The 15,075-nt window shown below is 40.0% G+C and overlaps 1 protein-coding gene across 2 annotated transcripts in view; it reads right to left on the bottom strand.

Annotated features, from left to right (window-relative positions):
* The window catches only part of egfra (epidermal growth factor receptor a (erythroblastic leukemia viral (v-erb-b) oncogene homolog, avian)), a 41,949-nt gene extending 26,874 nt beyond the window's left edge, over window positions 1–15,075 (bottom strand). For both annotated transcript variants that reach the window (XM_015956651.3, XM_015956655.3), the window contains exon 1: window positions 14,864–15,075. In XM_015956651.3, the coding sequence (XP_015812137.1) occupies window positions 14,864–14,942 (79 nt within the window). In that variant the 5' untranslated portion in view covers window positions 14,943–15,075. The remainder of the gene's footprint in view (window positions 1–14,863) is intronic.

Genomic DNA, 15,075 nt, shown 5'->3' with positions numbered 1-15,075 from the left:
ACCCCTGGCTTAAACCCTTTGCGTTTTTCATTTGTTAATGACCCTCATTCTCTTTTTTTAATGATCTTTTAGTTTTTATTTGATCTTTATTAATATTTTTAGATTTTTTAAATCATTTTTTACTGTTTTTATATTTTAAATAATCTCTATTCATTAGTGTTTAACACTTTTGTATTCTTTTGGTTATGCGTTTTGATTTTGATGCGATTTTATTTGTGAAACTGATTTTGTTTTTTTGTGATAGGTGCCATGTAAATGAACATCTTATTAAAAGGCGCTGGTGATTTACTTCTATTGGTTTTGGGTTACTCTCCAATTCCCACACCTTTGGCTTTAGGGGAAGCATGAATCTCCAAAAGCCCAATATTGATGCATAAACAGGTGGGGAAAAGTCACTTCCTTGATTCTTTCATTGCATTTGGCTCATACTTTCTGCACACATTATTTGACTGGCTGAAATTTGTGGGACGTGTGAGAGGTCAGATGTGAAGAACAGAAAAAGAATCATAATGTGCTCATGTGGTAAATTATGCTCATAAAAACACACTTTGTAGTCGAGACATAAAACGTCCTGAAATCCTGCTCTCTCATCAGGGGAAATGCAAACTTCCTTTGTGTGGGAGATGCACCAGTTCCTTGGAGAAAACATCTCAGGGCCTCTGTGAAGAAAAGGGGGGGCCAGTTAAGACTGGAGGACACCCCCCTCCCCTTCATCCCTTGTGAATGAAACTGCACAAGTCCGTCTGACAGGAAGTTGATTGTTGCACAAGGGTCATCTCAGATGGCCACCCTGCCTCGCCGGAGCAAATGGTAGCTGATTGTCTTCTCCAGGGGAGGAAGGCAGGAGGAGGTTTTAAATCAAACTCAATACTCTATTTGTAGCATCAAAACGATGAACAGGAAGTGAGAGAGAAAAAAGAAAGGCACAAAGGAAAATATAAAAAGAAAAAAAAAACAGAAGTGGTTTGTGGTTCATTGGAGCAAGATGTGGGATTTAGCAGCTGGCCGTAGGGTCAGACTGTGGAAAACGGGTGAAAAGCATCACACTTGACGCATGAACATGGGCGACCTTTTCCCCTTAAGGGCAAGAATGATGCAAATGAAGCATCAACACGTCACGTGTTCTCCAAACATTTAAAAAACACAGGATCTTCCTCAGTCCGAACTCGGTGAGTGAAGTTCAGTTTGTTAAAAGCTTATTAAAGAGACCAAACTGAGACCAAAGAGGCTTGTGTTTACTCAGAGTGCTCTCCACCAGTCAGTGAAACACTCCAGATACCTGAGGCTGGGCCCATCACAATGTTTATTCTCCACCTCGGAGCGAGGAAACAGCGGGTTTAGGTTCAGAACAAACACAGAGAGCAAAGACAATATGTATATTCACATTTCATACTGCGATCAGCGTTTCCTAAACCTTTACACACGTCCTAATTATCATGTTTCAGTAGCTCTAGGAGCCAAGTCATTTATTTCTGTTACGACGGCCAAGGAGCGGATTTACAAGCAGGAAAACTGGATTTGGAGCAGCAGCAGAGACTTTTAACCCTAAACTGCCACTTCCAATCTAAAAAAGGCAAGATTACTTTGAATCTAAATGTGCTTTTGTTTATTTTTAAGATTCTCCATTAGCCCAGCAAGCTGAGAGAGTGTGAGAAATATTGTGGTTATTTTATTATTACTACAAAGTTCAATTTTCTCCCAAAAAAAAAGAATGATGGTAAAAATAAAGTTTGCTGTTAAAACATCAACAAAATGAAAAAAAGTTTTTGACTTTTACTTTAGTTACTTTACTTTACTTTAGTTACTTTACTAAGTCTTTCATTTAGAACATAAGAGCTCTTCCGTCAGTGATGCAATTACCCTACAGCATTACTGAAGACAGAAGTGATAAATAAATGATGGAAAAAAAGGCAGAAATGGCCACAAACTAAGATCATTTGTTGAAATACATTTGACACAGCTGCTGTTTTTCTTCCAGTTTGAGTTAAAATCTCAACAAGACTAAATCCTTCCAGCAAAAATAATCAAGTGTAATAAAAATTAAACAATTTTCTATTATGCTCTGTTGGAAAATCCATTATCGTCCTGAGAAGGCACCATCCAATCGCTCTCCGGTTACTCAAAACACACGACTCAAGCTGCACTGAAATTCGAATAATGCAACTACCATGCCTCCACAACGTTCCAAACCCACTTCCTCTGTAAAGTCATTCTCTGAGTTAAAGCCTGTTCTAGCCAAGACCCCCCACCCCCCCACCCCCCACCCCCATCTTCACCAAACACCTCACATTTTTCTCTCATTCCCCTTCCTCTGTTAAAGCCAAAGCCATACTCCTCTTCAATCCCACAGGAAGCCTGAGAGGAACACTGGAAAGGGAGTGGGCGGTCAGTGTATGGCGCTACTAGCTCAATACTAAAACTATGCAACTCCACCCCCACCATCACCCCTATAAAAACTCCTCTCCTTCCAGCAACCTTCAATGAGCCGTACCTGGAAAAGAAGAGCAGGAGGAAAGAAAAACAAGAACTACAAGTAAAGAGACCCGCACTTTTCACACATCATCCCGGCAAAAAGTAAAAGCAGCTGCGATCTGGGAATTCCCTGATGGTTTTAACATTCCTGGTGCAGAGCAACAAATTAAAAGCATCCCAGCACAAAGGACAGATAGCTCTAACTTCATTCGGACAGATGCTCCAAGGAGCCTTTCTGGTTAAGGATGTCTTATTTTTAGCCCGATTGATGACGAGTCCGTTTCTTTTGTAGATGGAGCCACTGCTGTTACTTACCACCTCAGTCATGTCAGAGCTACTCTTTTCCACTAGAGTCATCCCAGAGAGTGACCCCATAAAAGGAATACTCTATAAAAGCCCCAGGGTTTGAGTTATTAAGCTCTCCTCTGTCGGTAAGGCGTTACTCATCATTTCAAGCAAGGATTTGCACACCAGCGGGCCTCTAAATCCACTGATGAGTAGTTTTTTTCACTTTTCCATATGAGCAGAGGGCAAGAGTTGAGATCAGCTGAACCTCAGGGAATACGTTTACACAGCAGAGGAGCTTACATTATTTTCAATTCCCTGTATTTGGTTGCATGTCGAGTTGTTCTCACTGAAAGCATGACCGATTTAATATGGACAGAAAGGAATTTGGTTACGTCCTCCCAATGACACATAAAACTAAAATGTCTGAAATGCAGCGGGGTACCACTGCTAAGTACTTGTGGACCAAGCGAGCCCACGCTGTTAACATTCATTGAGTACCTTTAAATGGTTTCTATCGCAAAAAATGCAATGCAAAAAGCAAAATAGCTGCGCAAAATCTGCAGCTAACGCCTCTTCTCAAAGCTCGGAGCTCAGATTGCATCTATTGTTAACGTGTCAGGTGATGCACTGGTCTGGACAACAGAAAAAAGCATACGGCACTTCCCCAAAACAACGTTCAAAGCTTGCTTAAGATGATTATGACTGGAGATAGTTGTTGTTCCAAGGCTGTCCCGTCACTAGAGAGGTATTTAGCTTCAAATGAAGGCTGAGCTGCTTTCTGTCAGTCATCAAAGCCAAAGGCTTGGCAGACAAAACCCTTTTATTGCTATCAGCCATGCAACAGAACACAAGGACCCTGGCTCACACTCCAGGTTTGGAACTCTCTTTGGACAAACAAAGTACAAGGCAGGATTCTGAACTCCTCACACATTCAATTTACTATGAATCCAAAGAACGAAGGCAGAAATTGGCTTCAACTAAAGGAAAATGTTAATTACATCCATTACAGTTATTAAAAATAATGATCAGCAGTTTTTTATGTTGCCACTGCAAATATTTATAGATTAGAAATGTAATTACTCCAAACAATACTGAAGACCTGTCATGAGGTCCATTTATAAGATGGATTTTTCAATAACATAACAGGAAATCAGGGAATCAAGGTTTCAAAGTCATGATTAGTTTCAGAGGTTTACTTTGTATGCCAAAACAAACCAGCTTTCTGTAAAAAAGAAAAGCAAATTGTTTTGACAAATTTAGACAAATTTTACGTTTTGAGAAATTTTCTTTGTCTAAACGCAATTTCTTATTGTCATGAAAGATTGTTTTATATGACACAGCTGATGTGAAAAAAAGGTCAACAAGATCTAAAACTGACCATTTTGCATGTTGGTCTAGCATTGCTCCATTGGAACCTCCACAGCCTCGGCTGGTATTGTGGCTGGCCAATCACAACATGTTTATTTAGAAAAACAACATATTTTCATCGTCTTCCCTGTTTCTTCCATGATGCATGGCGAACTGCCCCATCTGTAGCAGTCCAATCACAGCGCTATATTGGTTTGGTGGACCAATCAGAGCGCTCCATCAGTCAGGTGGGAGGGATATTAGTGCAACTGATTGAAACTAAGATGGCGATGGCTCTGTAGCGAGCCATTCACAGCACTCTGTTGGTAGGAGGGATGTTACTGAAAAATCAAAGATAGCGACGACTCGTTTGAAACAATTTTGGCATCAACTTTGGACTATTTTGACTTGGGCTTTTCTTGGAGTCAAGAGCAGATAGAGGCACTTAAGTTTATTTAGAAAAAGGATGTACTTGCATTGTCTTTGATGGCATATGGCGGACTGCCTCGCTGACTGACATCCATAGCGATGAGTACATCACGTTGCAGAGACGGTTTCAAAGACTACCGTAGATCTGGCTCCACAACTGAGACCCATCAATGGTCCGTGCTTGTCTAAGGAAAAGCCTTTTAACTCATTCACTGCCAGCCATTTTCTGATCAGAAAAGCCCTTTGCTGCCAGCGTTTTTCAGCGTTTTTCAGTTTTTTTTAAGAGTCACAGAACGTTGCGCGCTAGGATGATGTCAGTGCCAAAGCTAACTAAACAAAGAGTAGACTCACCTCTTACATCAGGAAGAATCTGTACGTTTTGAGTGTTATCCGTTCTTTCATAATCAGTTGTCGAATTATGATCGGCAGAAGCTTTTTCGGTTCGCTCCCCACTTTTTTTTACAACGGTCCAAAACGATCTCCTAACACATGAATTTTCTGCTTCCTGATCACGTGACATGTAATGTACGTGGATGAAGATCGGCTTTAGAGCTGAAATGTTTGTTCTCATGGTGCGGGGGCTCGTTCCGACGCCCACACAGTAAAAACGTGCAAATGAGTGAACGGTTGGATTTAAAATGATGAATTTTGTTGTCAGTGGCAGTGAATGGGTTAATGCAAGGAAAAGTCTTGAATGCTCTTCTTCTGGCATTGATTCTACAAAAGATGAAACACCAATTTTCTAAGAAAATATCAACTTCGAAAGCGATAATACGTCAGATAAACTGAAGGACACCAACTACTGATATATTTTTCATCATCCTTCCTGTAGTTGAATAAATTAAATTGTTGGCTGTGACCTTTGGCCTGAAAACAAATTATATTTTTCAGTGTTTTTAATCTTTTGTAAATCTTCTTGAGGCCTGATTACTGCAGTAATGCTCAGATAAAAAACCAAACAAGTGGATTCATATTAAAATTAAAATCTCAGGCCGCTGCTTAATCAGCTCTGGAGGAGGTTGTTGATGTACATCGCTCTGGTCCAAAGGGCTAATCCTTTCTTCCTGGAACTGGTCCAACTATGCACTCCAGGGTATTTCAACCCTTTCCGTTTTTCACCCAGACACTCGGCTGTTAAGACCAAGTGGTTTGTTATGAAATTTAAGTACAGCTGTAGACGATGATCATCTAACAACACTTTTAAATGGCACTGGGTTGTATTATGAGTGCTTGGTTACCCACTGAAAATATGTGACCCATGCTGACAGTTTATGGAGCTAGCGCAATAACAGGATCAACCTGCAAGTCAAACAAGTAGAACTCATTTTTCCTGCAGTCTTTGGCTTTAATTATGAAATCATGCAGTAATTGGAGATGTTCTCCTCAAGGTCTCACTGGGAAATGTATTCACAGCTCAGGGAAACGATGCTATTAAAATTTACAGGGCAATAAGAAAAACTAGAGAACTCGGGGTGTGGAGCATGTTGTGTTTTAGAGCTGCAGGAGTGTGGCTAATCACAGATTAACGCCGTCATGGAGCAATATCGTGGGCTTATCTGTAAATAGCCTGCAGAGGAAATACGTATTACGATGCTGATGAGATGAAATTGACGTAGAAGGCAACAAAGAAAAAAAGACCTTGCAACTTTATTTAGAGCCTTTAGAAATAAGTTGCAGATTATTACCTGAAACTATGTCAAGGTTGTCGTTATAATTGAGGGATTTATCAAAAATTTTTGCAGATTTTGAAACTTTGACATCAAAAGTCTGACAATCCAGTTTCACCATTTTTCTCCAGCAGAAACATATCATAATTTGTTTATATACAGTCAGATATAAGTATGTTGCTTATTAAGCAAAATGAAGATTGGCGTAAAAAAGATGGCAAAAACAAATAATAGCCGTGTTTCCATTATTGACCCTTTCCATGGGACGTCATGGTTTTCATGAGATCGGTGAGGAGAGCAGGGGCAGCAGAGGGCAACATCGTCCTCTGCTGCTCGCTGACAAAGGGAGAAGGAAGTGATGCCACCAACAGCGGCGACGCTCTGAGGAAGTCAACTACAGTGTTGGTCGAAACATCAGCAAAAACAAGGTAAAAACAACTCTTTTGTTGTGTTAAAAAAAGAACAAAATAATACATTTAACAGTTAAATTCAGAGTTCAAAAACACACATTTTGTGCATCAACTGATGTTGTTGCACAAAAATGTTATTAGTATCATTTTAGCATGAAAATAAGATGGAAAATGTCTGAAAATCAGCCCATAGAAATCAGCAGTACATATTGGCCAACCATGTTTCGTACTTGTAGGCATCAGTATCGGCAATACCGGTTGACCTCTACTCAGTGGGTCTCTGAAATGGCCCGGAAAGTGGTCCTTTTGAAATGAAGATACGCAGATGCCACGAAGTTCCGGTAAAGTTACTCATAAGTTCCGTTAGGGGAAACGGGCCGTATTAATGTACTTTACGTCAGAATGTCGGTGCTGATGTTGACTGCATTATTCTCATCATTAGTTTAAAACAGGAACTGGTTTATCTGCGGGTATTTGTATTTCAATTTCCGATTTAATTAAAGCTAAATGGATTCTTTGACTCTTCCAGAGTTTAAGCTTTCAGCCAACAGGGGTGCCTTTCTCCTCTCTGTTGACACAGGGCCGCAGGGTCATGACTACAAGGCAAGTTAAGGTCAGAAAAGACAACCAAGACCAGAATAAAGAGCTTATTGTGCAGAGATGTGTAGCTGCGCCATTCGAACATCAAAACTCCAACATTTCTACGTGTAACAGACTAAATGTGAGCTTAGTGTGTCCTAGAAAGAACACTTTTGTTAGGAAAGCACTTCATAATAAGATGTAAGCTGAGAACTTGAACCATTCAATATATATATATATATATATATATATATATATATATATATATATATATATATATATATATACGTATGTATGTATGAGGAAAAACACTGGAAGCAATATACGTGTGTGTAAAAACAAATTCACAAAATTCTTAAGTCTTTTTTCCTAAAGAGGTCACTTATATACATATCATCACTTTTTTAAAAAGTGCACAATAAATGACAGAAAACTCAAACACCTTTTATTATATTTGAATAGTTTTGACCTACGGATGCAAAATTCTCAGGGAGTTCTGCAAATATAGGTGTTGCTTGATGCACTACCACACCCTTATCAATTAAACGTGTAATACCTTAATGAGATCTGCAAAGAAAACACTTTTTCTAATGGATTGAGCTGTGGTTGAGCTACGAACACTGACATGTCTGATCAGGGTTCTTTTGAAAAACTCAAATTGTTTTTTTCTTTCTGCAAATCAAACAGTTAAAGTGTTCTGAGACACACTAAGCTGTCTATGTTGATTCCAAGTTAAGTGAAGTAACTTTTACCTCTATAATTATAATGTATAACATCTTTGTTTATTAATACAGACAAAAAAATCCTCTAAACATTTTAGCAGCAGACATGAATTATTTTTATATTCAGGATGTGAAAAAATGTAATGGGAATATAAAGATGCAAAGATTTATCTAAAGACTCCCATTCGGGAAACACATTTCAGGGATCAGCCGCCACCCTTCCATAATGCTTTTTTATATATTCTGGGATAGAGATCTGTTTGTGAAACCATTGTTCTCTTCTCTGTAGGGGATTTTTCAGTGTGCAGAACTGCTGCTCAGAATGACCTGCAGGTCGTCGGAGGAGGCGACACACCAACAGGAGGTCTGGAGGATAATGGAGGACTCTCACCTGCAGCTTTTAAATGCAAGAGTGAAGCAGCGGCTGCTAAGAGGAACACACCACTGCCTCTTTGATGACCAGTTGAAACAAAAATCTGAAATGAAAACAGACCTAACCCCATCCATCCTTTTGTTTGTGAATCACAGACTTTCCTGTTTTTCTCCACTTCTGTGACCCTTCCTCCAATCCATTCACTACCCTCCATCCCATGGTTATATCTTACATTTGCATAAGCTCAGAATTGATAAGAATGGTTTGTTTTGTTTGGAAACAAAGCCGATCTCTCGTATATATATATATATATATATATATATATATATATATATATATATATATATATATATATATACATAGATAAGATACACAGACAGACAGACAGACAGACAGACAGACAGACAGACAGACAGACAGACAGACAGACAGACAGACAGACAGACAGACAGACAGACAGACAGACAGACAGACAGACAGACAGACAGACAGACAGACAGACAGATAGACAGATAGATAGATAGATAGATAGATAGATAGATAGATAGATAGATAGATAGATAGATAGATAGATAGATAGATAGATAGATAGATAGATAGATAGATAGATAGATAGATAGATAGATAGATAGATAGATAGATAGATCGCTCAACTAGTAAGCACCTGACCTTCACACAGGGGACCTGTGTTTGAATGGGACAAATGCCAATATCCATTTGGGTCCTTGGGCAAGACCCTTGGCGCTACTGCCTACCTCATACCATGACAAGAGAAACTGAAATGTACGAGATACCGGCTCAGCAGTCGCCTGGATGCTGGGAACCAGAACACCCTGATGAAAAGTGGGCTACTGGAACAAGACGGAGGTGAGATGCGAGAACGTACAGTATATCTGTTGGAATGTTACTACTCCAGTAAATCGAGTCAGAGGGGTTACATGAAGGGATGAATGATCACTTAGAACGCAACACTAACTGCAAAACAACCAGTATAGCTCAGTGTTCCAGCATCTATCACAGTTTGAGATTGACAAGATACATGTCAAATGCTTCAACGGGGGAGCCGGGACACAAGGTCAGAGGTCATTGAATCCCAAATTGAACGAGGCTATGCAAAGATGCCTCTGAGACAATCCACCATAGCGGCAGGATGTAAAATGGACTGGAAGCCCCAGGGTCGAAGTGGGTAACACTCCCTAAGGAGCTAGAGAACGAGAGAGTCAAGCTCCTGTGGGACTTCCAGATCCAGACTGACAAAATGGTGATGGAGAACCAACCGGACATTGTGGTGGACAAACAACAGAGGACAGCCGTTGTGGTTGATGTGGCGATACCAAGTGATGCAACATCAGGAAAAAGGAACACGAGAAACTAGAGAAGAGCCAGGGCCTCAAAGAACTTGAGAAATCCTGGAGAGTGAAGACATCCATGGTGCCCATGGTCATCGGGGCAGTAACCCCCAAACTGGAGGAGTGGCTAAAGCAGATCCCAGGAAAAACATCAGACATCTCAGTCCAGAAAAGTGCAGTTCTAGGAACAGCTAAGACACTGCAGAACCCTCAAGCTCCCAGGCCTCTAGTAGAGGACCTGAGTTTGGAAGAATGAGACCACCCGCGGAGGGTGAGATGGGAATTTTTATTACATATATATAAATTGTTACAAAAAATGATTCAAATCAGCAAATTTTCGGTAAAAAATATCGCAGGAAACAATGTGACAGCTCTATATAAAATTGTTTTAATTGACAACCAAAGATTTTTTGTGCATTTCTTTAAAAAAATGAAAGGAAAACAAGAAAGAGAGCCTCAAGCTGTACTTCAAAAATGCTCCAAAGTCAATTTCTATCTTTTTACAAAGCTTATTTCCCCTTAACTACAAAAATAATTGGGTTTCTTCAGAATTCAATGGTTCATAGTCCAAACATTTCTTCTGAAAATGAAAGCACTTTTTTTACTTAAAAAGAGAGAAAAAAAACCAACTTCATAGGGCCTGAAAAATGAGACTCTTCATCAACAACAAGGAACAACTTTTCTTTAAAACAAAGACACACACATAAAGGATTAGTAATTCAATTAGTCCCGAGGACTCTTTTCCCCTTTAACGTGACGCTGCAGCACATGATGAGAAGGCAGATAACAGCAGGTCACTTTTCCGGCCTGAAAACCAGCGTCTCTTTCCACTGGAGCGGACGATCATGGAAAGGCCATAAATGTCACAGAGTGCTTTGTTACCGTGTACAAACAAAAGGTGTAAATCTGTTCAATCAGTAACCACATCTTCACTTACTTATTCTATGCTGGAGGTATACAAACCACTGGAGCAGAACCAGACACATAATTATCATTTACAGAAGTGTGGTGTCACCTGATACAAAATGTGTATTCAGGGAAGAGAAGAAAAAACGGCTTCACTTGTAGATGACACACACACACACACACACACACAAACTCAACACACACACACACGTCTAGATTCAAGTGTCGGCCTGGATCTCTGCTGCCCTACAAAACTACCCGTGCTGCCAGATAACTTGCCCTCCACACAGAGATGCTATTGTCTGAATGTGAAACCTAAATCCCGCACGTTGCCAGCTAAAATTGCTTCCTCGCTTAGATGTATTGCAGTTCCTCAAAGCTGCAGAAATTTCACTCCAGCTCCCACGGCCCCAACCTAAAAAGCTTGATTTCTAACAATGGCTGCAGCAGATGTAGGTCTGGGAAGATCGTCAGGTGTGCAGCATACCACTCTAGGCCTCAAAGACACAAATCTGTAAGCAATATTTCACTATCACCCCCATAGAGTGGGCTTTAATGAAAATAAAACATGGTCTTCAGAGGAAAAGACAGATGACTGATGAGTGAAGCTGGCCCGTTAGATCTCAGCTAAACACGCAAGGGAGAAAACACTTAGGAGGGATGCTGAAATGTGCTGCAGAGGTGAAATTTTTATCACGAATCAGCAAAACATTTGCAGATCTGCAAGCCTATTTTTTTATGCAGAACGTAGGAAGCTGAACTCAACCTGCTTTTAGTCTCGTTCTGTCAACAGCTGAAATAACTCACTCACAAAAAGGAATAAAAGCAATATAAGAGGGTTATTCTCTGGCTGAATAGTAGGGATTAAGGATTTCAGTCTTTGACATGTTTCTGTGATTAGTTTGATCTTTCAGAGGTTAACCTCTTGAAACAGGCTTGATAACGAATATCAGCTCATTGGCTGCAAAACGAAACCATCATCCAGTTTAGTGAGTATAACGTGAAAGCTGTCAAACTCAGCAAAGATGTCTCTGAACAAAGGTTGAGCAGGAAAAGACTGATCGGTGTCAGGTGCAGAATCATTTAAAAAAAATCCTCAATCCTCATTTTGATTACAGCCCTGCAAACATGATAAACTGATAAAATGCTTCTGATTTATCAGCAAAAACGTGATTTAAAAGGATACTATGCAAATGTTTCTTTTTTTTAAATAATTTTCTTGAGCCAGTTTGTGCTAAAATGACCATTTACAGGGATAATGAAAGGCCACCTGGCCCCTATCGCCCCCTTGTGGCCAGAATATTCCACTTGCAACTTCAGACTGGCGGCCGCTCTGTTGAGCTGACATACCCGGCGCTGCAGTCTGGTTCCAGCAGGTTTCCTGCATATTTTAGATCACGAACACAGCTGATTTGTTTGATTTAGTGATGAATCACCCCTGTAGACACTAATGAAGGCTGGGGAGTCATTTCAATTGTTATAATAAGGTGTTAAAAAGACAATTACACAGCAAGGAGAAGTTTTGCTTTCAGTTCTACTTACGGACATTAGAGGGTGATAAAAGCAAGACAAAACTGCCTAGTCTCCCTTTAAAAGGATAAATTATGGCCAGTTCTTCTTTTTAAAGAAGCAACAAACAAGTAGGAACACGTTTTTCCCCTTAAGATATTCACCAGTCAGATCAAACACAAGTCAAAACAACAATGAGGAATAAACCCTCACCTGTAAGCTGGAATGAAATACAAGTTGCACTGGTGTTTTTGAAGAATTTGCCCCAAAGCTTCATGGGAAGGTTGCATCTTTGTTCTGTTTCCACCTTTCTGCTTGTTTTAATGATAATAATGAGACACACACTAAAAAGTGACGTCACAATAGCCAGCACACGTTTGTGTTGACATGGCCACCTTCAGATAAGATCGACCATCCGCTGCATCAGCTTGGTAAACAAACAAGAAGCAAGAGCATGCAAGCGGATCTGTCTGAACATGCAGCAAAATGAAACGTCAAAAACAACATCAAAGTAAAGGAGGCAAAATTGTGATTATGTTGTAAAATAGTCCTTTTGAAGCTCCTGAGGGGTCACATGTTTCTAAAAAGTTGCTCTGATTAAAAAAAATCAAATCTATCAAGGTCTGTTTGTAAGTTTAAGTCAAAATCCAGACATAATATTATTTATATTATTTGTTGTTTTTGTCATTGATGAACCAAGTTACCACAGGGACATCAAATAAAAATATATGTTTCAGGTTTTTATTAGCATGGTGGCATTTTTTATGCTTTATTGTTTTACTAAAATCAAGTTGAAACTACATTGTCCCTGCTCCTTTGTCCAAAAATAAGAAAACCCAGAAACAACGATTACAACAGCAACACGTAAGAAAAATAAAGTCGATTCCTCTAAAAAAATGAACGAAAGCAAACATGTAGCAGCTCACGCCTCATCTCATCTGGATGTGATAAAATCCCAACATTCCCAATCGCTGTGGGAAGACTCGTTGCTGCACGAGGTGATTGTTGTCTGATTTGTTCAGTTGGATAGAAATATTCAGGGATTTGCTTTGGTTCCCAGAAACGCAGCATCCATCACCCGTGCAGAGAGGAAAGATGCAACGTTCACGTGCGCTTCTGGCTCCAAACACACATGCTGATCTGCTCATGAGGACAAACAGCGCCAAGCAGGAATCAGTGTGGACAGATATTATCCACGAGAATAGGAAGTAACAGTCATCAGGGAGTGAAGTGATGCTACTGGTCACTTTCTCTCCTGGCAGCTCTGAGAGGGCTGAGTGACTCAACTTAGTCTGAATGTTTTGTTTTATTAAATTTTTTTTGTTGTTTTTTTCTTTACTTTAGTCAGCATAGCAGAAGTATTCAGAGTCAAAACCACAATAAGTAAAGGTAATAATTGGGGCAGCAGTAGCTCAACAGGTTGAGCGGGTTGTCCAGTAATCGGAAGGTTGCCGGTACGATCCTGGCTCCGGACAGAGAATTCTGCTGTTGTGTCCTTGGGCAAGACACTTAACCCACATTGCCTGCTGGTGGTGGTCAGAGGGACCAGTGGTGCCTGTACTCGGCAGCCTCGCCTCTGTCAGCGCGTCCCAGGGCAGCTGTGGCTACATCGTAGCTCATCACCAGCAGTGTGTGAATGTGTGTATGAATGGATGACTGATACACTGAAGTGTAAAGCGCTTTGGAGTCCTTACTCTGAGAGGCGCTATACAAGTGCGGGTCATTTATCATTTAAACATAAAAGAAATTATAAAAACACTAAGAAAATATTGTGTACAAGCATCACGTATCACTGGTTCTGCTTATTTCATTTTTGCAAGATAAATGAAGACACATTTTTAATGTTTTCAACAAACTTCCTTTAAAGTGCAAGTGATCAGCTTATTTTTTGCATTAAATGATGTTCGAATATATTAACATACAGCTGTGTAATGTACAGAAAGCTACTTTTGAAATTGTAAATATGACAATGGGATGTGCCTTTTCTGGTTTTGAGACCGATACCAATTTTAGACAAACTGAATTTGTCTAAAAGGACTATGATTCATTTTGTTTTAAATTAATGGTTGATGAACTTGATTCTGTATTTAAGTAGGCATGAATCAGCATTGATTGTGTGTTCATAGTCAGAAATTTGTCAGATTTTTTTAATTGTTGCTAACGTTCACAAACTGAAAGAAGAAGGTTTCAGATTGGCCACTGGAGTTTCAATTCTATTCAATTCCATTCTGTTCAGTGTAAACATATATCGTTTCCAATTAGTAGTAAATCTTTTTGGTTCAGCTCTAGGATAAAGAAAAATCCTTTAAAGTTATGTATTTTTTAGCTAATGGCTGATTTAAATGGCATAAAAACACCAGAGATTTTGTCTAATTTTGACAAATCAATCATTTTAATATTACATTTGTAAATATAAAAAATGCACAATGAATAAAATCCTAATTTAGCAAGGCAAAGAACAACTAATTGCTCTGTCAGCACCCTTTTCCATCATGCTGCCAAAATTTTGCTCTTAGATGATATCTACATCTTGAGAAAGATGCGCGTTTGCGCAAAAACTAATTAGCCAGTTATGGAAATTAAGACGCTCTTATAAAGTAGGCTACACCGTCCGTTCTCTCCAGCCTTCCCGAGGCTCTAACCAGGCCACAGACTGAACAGCAGGGCTGTGAGAAACTTTCCTCCCAGGCAGGATCAGGTTTCCCTGCGGCTTCGTGACCAGTCTGTGATTTCTCTGTGATTTACGGAAATGCGGGACAGTGAAGCGAAAGGCACCAGGCGACCCACTTTACCCACAACAGCCCTCACATACCTTTCCTTTCCGCCAGAACACAAGAGCCCACGCAGAGCAGAGAGGTGAAGCTGATCCACTTCAGAAAACGGCTTTCCATGGTGCTTTTCCTCTCATTCCATGTCAACAAGGCGCGATATTCCAGCCGAAAATAGATATTTTCCCACCTCTTCGTTGAAGACTTTTCCCTCTCTGGGCAACTTTGACAGCTCCTCCTCCTCCTTCTCACTGAT

The sequence above is a fragment of the Nothobranchius furzeri genome, chromosome 11 (genome assembly GCF_043380555.1).
Source record: "Nothobranchius furzeri strain GRZ-AD chromosome 11, NfurGRZ-RIMD1, whole genome shotgun sequence".
Classification (NCBI taxonomy): domain Eukaryota; kingdom Metazoa; phylum Chordata; class Actinopteri; order Cyprinodontiformes; family Nothobranchiidae; genus Nothobranchius; species Nothobranchius furzeri.
This window is presented reverse-complemented; position numbering and strand designations above follow the sequence as displayed.